This window comes from Scleropages formosus, chromosome 10 (assembly GCF_900964775.1).
Source record: "Scleropages formosus chromosome 10, fSclFor1.1, whole genome shotgun sequence".
Lineage (NCBI taxonomy): Eukaryota > Metazoa > Chordata > Actinopteri > Osteoglossiformes > Osteoglossidae > Scleropages > Scleropages formosus.
Genome location: NC_041815.1, coordinates 13,281,762 through 13,292,895, shown reverse-complemented (window position 1 = coordinate 13,292,895; position 11,134 = coordinate 13,281,762). Strand labels below are relative to the sequence as shown.

The following is an 11,134-nucleotide window of genomic DNA, read 5'->3' as shown; positions in this document are numbered from 1 at the left end:
AGAGCGGGGATCCATGGGCGAGGTCAGGAGAGAAAACGAAGAGTCAGTCGATCGGCGGTCGGCGTTGAAGCGAAGATCCGTGGACGTGGTCGGGAAACAAAGCGAAGGGACGAAAATCGGAGGACGAAAACTGAGAACAAGGGTTACGAGTGAACTGGACGTCACGAAGGAGGGCAGCTGTCTCTAACGAGATTCCGCAAAGGTATGGGAGCTGAGGAGGGTCTTTTAAAAGGTGAGCAGTTAGTCAGGTGCTGGACCAGAATCAGATGCTGTCAGTTGAGTTGTGGGCATGGACGTGACATCTCCCTCTATGCAAAGAGCAATTAAACAATGTATTTTTATGTTCAGCTACCTTTCTTCTTGTAATTTTAATGAATGTTAAAGTCCATAAAAATGTTAAAATAAGCTCTCCAAAGTATTTTTATAGCGACATCTAAGAATTTTACAGAACTTTACCAGATGTCAGAATGAATTTATTTAGCTGGTGACTCAAGATTGTGCTTACTGCAAATTAGTAACTGTACAGCACACAGTGTATCCACTCTGCCCTGTGATGGACTGCTATCTCATCCACTGTGTACCCTGCCTTGCTCTCTGTGCTTGTGCAATAGGCTTCAGACCACCACCATCCTGTACAGGACAAACTATTAGTAAAAATTAATGGACGGATAGTTTTGAATTAGATTTTTTAGTGTTTAAAAGAAAAGGTTAGAATTTTGCATGTTTTGTGGCCCAAGAACACTATATATTTTCCCCATTTAAATTTTACACAAATTTTCTTCATGAGCAGACCTTCGTAAAGAAATTATGCCTCTTATGAGGGGGACTACAAAGTCACCATTTAGTTATGTTCTTTTAACGGAGTTTACACACCTAAGAGTTAAGAGTTGTTGACAGCAGATGAAGAGACCTTACATCCTTTGTAACAGGTGAACACTGGAAAAAAATGAATCTTTTAAATTATTTTTAAAAACCTGATGTCATCTTCAAGCTCTGGTATAGAATTACTTTGAAAAGCAACATCATGGCATAATGACCAACCTATTAACGATCATGTGATCAGAATCTTACCATAAAGGCACACAGCTTCATCCACTTTGACTCTTCATAGGAAGTCTTACCTAAGGTTCACTGCCACAGTCAAAAACTGTACAACTTCAGAAGCACAAGGACTAGGTATGTAAAAACACTCATTTTGCTTCTTTTCAGAAATAGTTGGTGTGTAAATGTACTTTCACTATAACTCTCTATGATTAATGAGGGGTGTATTCATATTTCAGTGAACTGAAATGAAAGAAACTTAATGAAACCACATCTACTATTATTTTTTTTACAGACTTCCTTACATATCCAGAGAACCATGGAAAATACATCAGTAGTTACCTCCTTCATACTGACAGCGTACAAAGAAATGGAAGATCTAAAATATTTCTACTTCACTGTATTCTTTCTGCTTTACCTCCTAACGTTATGTTTAAACATACTTATCATTGGAGTGATTTACTCTGAGAAAAGTCTGCATGAACCCATGTACATCTTTGTGTGCAACCTTGCAGTGAATGAAATGTATGGGAGCACTTCATTAATCCCTTCCATTCTTGGTCGACTGATATCTTCCTCACAAGAAATCTCTCTGGGACTCTGTTTGGCACAGATTTACTGTTTGCACACGTATGGTATTGTTGAGTTCTCTGTTTTAGCAATCATGAGCTATGACAGGTACATTGCAATATGTCACCCGTTACATTACCGCATAATGATGTCTTCTGAAAAAATAAGTTTCCTTATTGCTTTTTCCTGGATTTATCCCTTCTCTGCTTTTGGCATGTGTTTTATCTTAACAGCTAAACTTACTTTCTGTAGCAGGTACATTCCTAAAGTTTACTGTATGAATTTTGCATTAGTCAAATTGTCATGCTTCGATACTTCTGTTCATAATATTATTGGCCTGATCGCAACAGTTTTATTTGTCCTTCCTCCACTCCTGATGATATTGTTTTCCTATGCACAAATACTCAGAATCTGTCTGCTCATCTCCAGAGAATCTCGTATCAAAGCTTTGCGAACTTGCACTCCTCACCTCCTAGCTGTTCTCAATTACTCCATCGGAGGCCTTTTTGAAATTATTCAAAACCGATTCAACATGAGCTATTTACCTTCCACTTCACGTATGTTCATGTCTGTTTACTTCCTCGTATTTCCTCCTTTGTTAAACCCTGCAATTTATGGACTGAGTGTTCAAAGCGTAAGAGTTCGGGTTTTAAAACTTCTTCCTGTTTGGATGTAAATTAAAAATTTTTGTCTGAATTCAACCATCGGTTAGGATGTTTGATCACGATTTGATCTTGATTCTGTAAATTGTATATAAAACTGATTCAACAAAAAACTTATTTCTATAAATAGAGGCATTATATGGCTAACTCCAAACAACACTGGTTAAATCGATACAGAGAAATAAACCTCAGAAAAAGTATTCCTTTTAAGATATAATTCTTAAAGAAGCATATCGGAAGCAGAGTTGTAAAAAAGCAGGTCTGGAGTCAGGCAATTGCCAGTATTGCTAGTCCAGTGCAGGGTACTGATAGTCTATTCCAAAAGCATAGGATATGTTGCAAGGTACACCCTGGATGGAATACCATTTCAATGCAAGAAAAAATCATGTACTCATTCACGACACATACACAGCAAAAGCTAACATATGGAGTCATAATTTAACCTGATACTTGTTTTTGATTTCTGAAAGAAAGCCTGGAGGAAACCTATGCAAACACCTGCAATATCAGGCAGTCTCAGCATATACTGAGCCATATTCTAAGCCAGGCCCAACCCCACAGCTTAGGAGCTGTGAGATACCAGTGGTATCATCCCAACCAAATATAACATAAAGAAAAATCAAGTCAATCCAAAATGAAGTTACAAATACCTAAATGAATTATGCATAAGAAAGTATGAGTGCAACATTGAAAAAGTGATACATGTAATACTACCATATGTGATTTTTATTTTCTTTATTCGTAGCACCATACTATCTGATCTAAAAAACTGACAACCACTGTAGCCCTCTCTAAATCAGGGGTTCTGAACCTTTTCCTGGCCGCATAGCCCTTTAAGAATATAAAGAACGCTAAGGACTCGCTCCTTGAAAAAAACCACAAAACGATTTAAGGAAACATTGTGTTTAATTTATATTACCGAAATATGATTAACTTCACTTAAAAGTATGTCATAGATAGTAATAGCATAGTGTAATGCTGCTGAGAAGCGCTGGTGTAAACAAATGTAAATAGCTGGTGTTAATATCTGTTCTGGTACATAGTCCTGTGTTCTGTTCTGATTGGTTGTCACGTTATTGATGATCTCTTTGTCACTGGAGAATTCTGGGGGGTCCAACACCTGACCCACCAACCATTGTGTGGAGTAGGGGGCATCAGAGTGACCTAGGGGATCTCTTTGGTATTTACCAGACTATCACATAGTGTCTGTTGTAATTTTGTTAATGCTGCTATTGAAAGACATGTATTTGTTTAATAAAAAGCAGCTTTTCCGAAACCCTCTCTTCAATAGCTCTATGGGGTGATGTTATAATAGTAGTGTTTTTATTGTTAACATTTTTTTCTTTGAGTTATTCTTAAAATTGTCCAGTACTCAATGGGTCCTCTGAAGGCCATCTCACATTACAAACCCCTAGTGCAAATGAATTTAGATTTTTGAAAAAAATGATATTTTGCAGGGAAGTACTAGGCCAAATCCCAGACATGCCCAGCTGTCAGCCATGTTCCATATATAATATGTGTGTGTGTGTGTGTGTGTGTGTGTGTGTGTGTGTGTGTATGTGTTGCGACAGACTGGCGTTCTTTCCTGGGTGTGTCCCCTCCCCCTCCAGCCTTACGTCCTGTGTTGCCAGGTTAGGCTCTGGCTCCCCCGTGACCCCGAATGGGACAAGCGGTTCAGAAAGTGTGTGTGTGTGTGTGTGTGTGTGTGTGTGTGTGTGTGTGTGTGTTATGTTCCTCCTTGTATCACATTCCAAAAAATCAAATTATGAACAGACTTCAAGGTCAGCTGTGTTGATTAATCGAGAACCCAGTGTGCGTGTGTGTGTGTGCGTGGCTGTGTGTGTGTGTGTGTGTGTGTTTGTGTGTGTGTGTGTGTGTGTGTGTGTGTGTGTGTGTCTGACACTTGGGGGCTGTGGTGCTGTAGGTGGGAAGCAGGGTTGGTTGGGGCCTGCTCTATGGTGGGTCTGGGGTTTGAGTCCTGCTTGGGGTGCCTTGCAGTAGACTGGCATCCTGTCTGGTGTGTTTCCCCTCCTCCTCCAGCCTTGCACCCTGGGGTACTGGCTATGCTCCGGTTTGCTGCAACCACGCTTGGGACAGGCAGTTGTGTGTGTGTATCTGACACCACCAGCTTTGAAGTGTTTTACTGCTAAGAGCAATCAAACCTTGACTATGCAGTAAGATGATTAATTGCTTATTGGACAGCAGACTAAAAGGACACACGAGAAAGTGAGGGAGTGGATGAAATGCAATATGTATAATAAAAAGCAAACAAAAAAATAGAGATGTGAAAAAAATCTTTTTTTTTTTTTTCTGTTGATCCTTTTTCTTGAATAATAAAAGAAAGGACTTTAGCTGCCATGTGGTAAGGCAGAATACCCCATTCACATATTTCCCCATATACCACACCATAAAAATGTCATGTGCAGAAGTCAGAAATATAAGTCTATCAGAAATATCTTCTTGATAATAGGGAAACAGTGCATTGGTGTTTCTCCTATTGCACACAAATATTTCGTACCCTATTCTAGATGAAGCTGAATTTTTTTGTCAACCTTAAGTAAGAATCAAACGAAAAATTCATAATTAAGTCAATTATATAAAAAATTTGAGTTACTGTATATACAATGGTTCATAATAAGAAACAGGCACTACTTTGCGACGCGCATCAAAACATTGCGTGTCTACAGGGCACATGACCCCAAGGTAGGACATTTACATTTATTCACTTTGCAGATGCTTTTGTCCAAAACGACTTAGAACAGATACTGTATAGTGTTAGTAGCCCACACACATTATTCACCAAGGTGGCTACATTGCTAGATACACTACTTACAAGGGGTTACTCCTCCATGCATCAGTGAAACACACTCACTCTGTGACACTCACACACTATGGCGGAACCTGAACAGCATGTCTTTGGACTGTGGAAGGAAACCAGAGCACCCGGAGGAAACCCACGCAGACATGGGGAGAATGTGCAAACTCCACACAGACTGAGCGGGGGTCAAACCCATGTTTTCTTGCCCCACCCAGGTGTTGTGAGACAACAACGCTATTCGCTGTGCCACTGTGCAGCCCTGACTTCCTTCTTCTCCTGTTAACAGTATTTCGTGTGTTATTGCTTTAATTTTTTTTTGGTTTTACCCTCCTAACCATGACATCAAAGCATAAATGTGATGCAAGTGATGGTGATCCATCCAAGAAAAGGAAAATGATCATGACTGAAACTAAAGTGGAAATAATAAAGTGAAAGGTGAAATGCCAACGAACACTGGAAAAGCAAACATAAAAGTTTCTTTAATATTTGCGCGCACCCACAAACACACTGTCCCCCTCTCTCTCTCTCAAAGAGCACTTGGCTACAAAAGACACTTCTTCCCAGCTGCGGAATCTCACTCCAGACAACCCACCCTCCGCCCCCCCGGCACATTCTCAAACCTCCTCCTCTCTGCTTTTCCAAGTCCTGTCCCTCATGGTTCCCCAGTCCTGTTCTGCATCTCTTTGATAATGGCCGCCCGCCTTGTCTCTTGACCCCGATTTCGGATCCTTGCCTCTGTTAGTTCACCGATCAACCGACCAACCATCAGCCCGTCCCCGACAACAAGAACATGTCTAGTCCTTTGATTCTGAACAAACAACCCTGCACTTGGGTCCAGCCTCCTCCGTGTCCTCTTTTCATCATGGCATTATTATTATTATTACTACTGTACTGTTATATTGAATATGTTTTAGTGTATCCAAAGTGTTCCTTTAATGCTTTTTATGCATAGCAAGATACACAATATACTATGTACTAAGACAAACATTTGACAAATTGATGTTAGATATCCACCATATGGGGGTGCGGTGGCGCAGTGGGTTGGACCGGGTCCTGCTTTCCAGTGGGTCTGGGGTTCGAGTCCCGCTTGGGGTGCCTTGCGACGGACTGGCGTCCCGTCCTGGGTGTGTCCCCTCCCCCTCCGACCTTACGCCCTGTGTTGCCGGGTAGGCTCCGGTTCCCCGCGACCCCGTATGGGACAAGCGGTTCTGAAAATGTGTGTGTGTGTGTGTGTGTGTGTGTGTGTGTGTGTGTGTGTGTGTGTGTGTGTGTATATCCATCCACCATACCTAACTGTTCCAGCTTCCTTCAAAATCCAAATTAAAGACAGACTGAGGGCACAGAACTTGTTTGTATTTCGGGGACTGCCTGTACCATGATCACCATCCTCAATATCAGATTTGAAGTGACTACAATAATAACATTCCACAATGACATCATCAGTCTACTTAAGATCATGTGACAAGAGCCTTATCATAAAGTCTTGAACTTCACACCTTCTCAGTCTTCAAGACAAGTTTCTGCAAGTCCCAGAGCTACAGCCAGAAACCTGCTGAACTTCAGAAAGGTGAAAGCTAGGTATGTAATATTTGCCTTCATAAAACTCATATTCCTAATTCTTTATTGCATTCAATTTTTCAATTTCAATGAAAGAAGTTGATTATTCAGAACACAGAATCATAAAAAAACAAACCTAATATGATTTTGATTAATGTTTAAAGTCACAAACTTTCACTGAATCTCTTCATTAGCTTAGTTAATATCTTTTGTTATCATTAAATCCATCTTTGACCTTCTTGGATGGGAGGCATCATTACCTGCACCATCCCTTACCTCTTACAAGGCTACCATGTATATAATACGATGAACTTTGAACATCTACACTGAATATAATTACACCAAGTATGTACGGATCTATCTGAGGACAGTCTGTTATGCACTTCTCCATTCCTACCTCCTCATATACTTTTCTCACCTCTGTCTCCATTTTTCCTTAGCCCTTCTGTACAGCCTCAACAATGACTTAGTCTACATGCTACAACATGTTTTGCACATAATTTTAGGATGGCCTCAACTGCATTTTAATGGGCAGACCTGTCATCAAATGTTATACAGAGAAAGGTTCAGTTTCTAAAAAAATGCAAACAACCAAAATAACTTTCTTAAACTTGAACAAAATGCAAACTATTAAAGAAAACTTGCTTCAGAGAAGAGAGCAACTTTTCATCACGAACAGTACTAAGATTTACTGAGATTCCTGTATTTGATTTAAAAGTTAAAAATTCTTTTTAGAGCAGGGAAAATAAATTATGTGTGCTTTAACTTTGTTTTCACATTGAACCAGAGAATATGGATAAAATACCAGTAGTGACGACCTTCATATTCAGTCATAGAATACATGAAACTAATACATGAAATACATGAAAACTGAAGATGACCTAGCTTGGCATCTTAAATATGCTGTCAGTATATTTTATATGTTTGTCACATAAAGGCTAATAAACCGTGACACAATGCTTTTGATGTTAAGTGTTAAATATATGTAAGTAGCATTAAATAAATATAATAAATATAAAGATATACATATTAAGATATATGTATTTATATAAATTTCAGGTTTGTGGCAAAATGCAGACAGTCAAAAGTACTTTGCAGTACTTACTATACATTTTATAAAACGTAACCAGAAGATGAATTTGATAAAGTAAAAAGAGTCCAAGAAGAACACCCAATAATCTTTCATAGTTTTAATGAAAGCCAGTTGTTTTAAAACAATTCTTTTTTGTGGCTTATTTTTGTTTTTTGTATCAGTACTTTGAAAACAGTTGCATATGGTGTAAAAATATTAAAAAATGGGAGAAAATGAGATAGGGAACAGAAAGGAATGGTAATTAAATCAGAAAAGAAAATAATAAAATCACAAACTCCTTTGCAGTTTTTTACAGTGTTCCTAATACAACCAGAAGACAATGGAAAACGTTTCAGCAGTGACCTCCTTCATATTGATTGAATACATAGAAATGGAAGATCTTAAATACCTGTACTTCATAGTATTCCTTCTGCTTTACATCCTGATATTATGTCTAAACCTACTTCTCATTGGTGTAATTTACTTTGAGAAAAGTCTCCATGAACCCATGTACATCTTTGTGTGTAACCTTGCAGTGAATGGAATGTATGGAAGCTCCATATTAATTCCTTCCTTTCTTGGGCAGTTGCTGTCTCGCTCACATGAAATCTCTCTGGGACTCTGTCTGGCACAGATTTACTGTTTGCACACATACGCTATTGCTGAGTTCTCTGTTTTAGCAGTTATGGGCTATGACAGGTTCATTGCAATTTGTCACCCGTTACACTACCACATTGTCATGTCCCCTCAGAAAGTGATTGGTCTTATTGCCTTGTCCTGGATGTATCCCCTTATTGCTTTTGGAAGTTATTTCATACTAACAGCTAAGCTTACTTTCTGCAGCAGGATCATACCTAAAGTTTACTGTGCCAATTTTCTATTAGTTCGACTGTCATGTTTTGATACCTCAGTTCATAGCATTGTTGGCCTGGTTGCAACTGTATTCTTAATTGTTCCTCAGCTCTTGATGGTAATGTTTTCCTATGCACAAATACTCAGAGTCTGTCTGCTTGCCTCCAGGGACTCTCGTGTCAAAGCTCTGCAAACATGCACTCCTCATCTACTGGCTGTTGTAAATTATTCAGTTGGAGTCTTTTTTGAAATTATTCAAAGCAGGTTTAACATGAGTAATTTCTCTTATGGCTCTCGTATGTTCATGTCCCTTTATTTCTTGATATTTCCTCCTCTGCTAAACCCTGCTGTGTATGGAATAAGTGTTCAAAATATAAGAGTATGGATTTTAAAAATTTTTCCTGTTAAGAAATAAACTGGTATTCATGAAATAGACAAGAAATATTGTATTGTGACTTTTTGCTTTGCTAAATAATACGTATTCATATGTAAAAAAAACTGATTGAAATTTATTTAAATCTGGCTATTATATAACTAAATCAAAATAGTAAAATACATAACTTGGTTTCTCTCTAACCAAACAAAATGTAGAATCTGTAACTTAAATTGACTGAATCTACAACAATCTGGGCCACTGTAAATATAAATATAGCTAACGGTACAGATTTAAAACTAATAAGTATGTCAGTCATTTCTAAAAGTGGTTTCTGTAGTATGTTGAATGACTAACAGAATTCTGTGTATGCATTTATTTTAATGTGTTTGACAAAACTGAAGGGATGCTAATCAATATTTGTGATCAAGATTGTTTCCAGTACCCTATGGTTGTCAAAAATGTCCCTGATTATTTCAGTTTCATTTATTAATTAAAAGAAATATTTGAACTTAGAATGTAAATTTAAAGGTGTGTTGAAAAATTTTTTATTACATGTCCATTTTCGGTTTGAAAATATATCTGAAATGGATATGGAAACAAATGACTAGAAATGACAAAGCTACATTTTTAATTCCAAGCAGTATTCTTTCACAGGTAACGTTTAATTTTCAGGACACTCAAATAGCTTGCTGCCTTAATTTACACTTCATTACTCCTTCTCACAATAGCTGGGCATAAACCAGAGCATGAACTGACGACACAGTGAAGACTTCAGAAGGTCACTGAAACGAAGGAAGACACACAGAAAACCTATGTTCCTATAAACTTGGATTAATTAATTAAACCCCATTCTTTTGGCTTTCTGATTGTTAAAAAACAGTTGCAGAAGGCAGGGTTACATTTATAAACAAAGTATGTACTCTGGTCAAGCATCCCCTCTCTCTGCTTCTGCAGCATGACTTCACTTATCCGTAATGTAAATACACACACACACATTTTCAGAACCGCTTGTCCCTTACGGGGTCACGGGGAACCAGAGCCTACCTGGCAACACAGGGCGTAAGGCCAGAGGGGGAGGGGACACACCCAGGACGGGACGCCAGTCTGCCACAAGGCACCCCGAGCGGGACTCGAACCCCAGACCCACTGGAGAGCAGGACCCGGTCCAACCCACTGCGCCACCGCACCCCCCCGTATGTGAATATTTAAATAAAATATTTACATTACGAAGGGGGTGCGGTGGCGCAGTGGGTTGGACTGCAGTCCTACTCTCCGGTGGGTCTGGGGTTCGAGTCCCCCTTGGGGTGCCTTGTGACGGACTGGCGTCCCGTCCTGGGTGTGTCCCCTCCCCCTCTGGCCTTACGCCCTGTGTTGCCAGGTAGGCTCTGGTTCCCCGTGACCCTGTCTGGGACAAGCGGCTCTGGAAAGTGTGTGTGTGTGTATTCACATATAACCACATATTACTTTCCATGGTGAATACAGAAATGGGGTTATGAATCATTTTGTGTACTGGAGTTTAACTAAACTCTGCTGGAACTGCAGAGCTCTCTTTCTGTTGCCTATATACAAAGAGAAACATTATGACATTTAGTTGTATAAATATAATACAAACACATACACACACTTTCTGAACCTCCTGTCCCATACAGGGTTGTGAGGAACCAGAGCCTACCTGGTAACACAGGGTGTAAGGCTAGAGAGGGAGGGGACACACCCAGGACAGGACGCCAGTCTGCCGCAAGGCACCCCAAGCAGGACTCGAACCCCCGACCCACCAGAGAGTAGGACCTGATCCAACCCACTGTGCCACTGCGCCACCACACCACTGTGCCACCGCACTCCCATAAATGTAATACACACACACACACACATTTTCAGAACCGCTTGTCCCATACGGGGTCACGGGGAACCGGAGCCTACCCGGGAACACAGGGGCGTAAGGCCGGAGGGGGAGGGGACACACCCAGGACGGGACGCCAGTCCGTCGCAAGGCACCCCAAGCGGGACTCGAACCCCAGACCCACCAGACAGCAGGACTGTGGTCCAACCCACTGCGCCACCGCACCCCCTAAATGTAATATCAATCTGTAAATAAATTAACCATTTTACACCTCATTCTGCAAACCATTGCTAAGGCTACAGCTGTGGTTCCTCTTTGAAACTGGAAAGGAATTGAAAGGAGAGGA

At 40.1% G+C, this 11,134-nt stretch overlaps 2 protein-coding genes across 2 annotated transcripts; both read left to right on the top strand.

Annotated features, from left to right (window-relative positions):
- Positions 1 to 1,360: 1,360 nt before the first annotated feature.
- On the top strand, positions 1,361 to 2,287 carry LOC114911698 (olfactory receptor 52E8-like). Its single transcript, XM_029255869.1, has one exon. It carries the CDS (start codon positions 1,361 to 1,363, stop codon positions 2,285 to 2,287), a length of 927 nt encoding a protein of 308 aa, XP_029111702.1.
- A 5,773-nt stretch (positions 2,288 to 8,060) lies between these two features.
- Positions 8,061 to 8,987, top strand: LOC108922421 (olfactory receptor 52K2-like). Its single transcript, XM_029255868.1, has one exon. It carries the CDS (start codon positions 8,061 to 8,063, stop codon positions 8,985 to 8,987), a length of 927 nt encoding a protein of 308 aa, XP_029111701.1.
- Positions 8,988 to 11,134: the final 2,147 nt, after the last annotated feature.

What these genes read in the sequence shown, in the direction of transcription:
- LOC114911698 (XM_029255869.1), top strand. Translation starts at nt 1,361, where the DNA reads ATGGAAAATACATCAGTAGTTACCTCCTTCATACTGACAGCGTACAAA.
- LOC108922421 (XM_029255868.1), top strand. Translation starts at nt 8,061, where the DNA reads ATGGAAAACGTTTCAGCAGTGACCTCCTTCATATTGATTGAATACATA.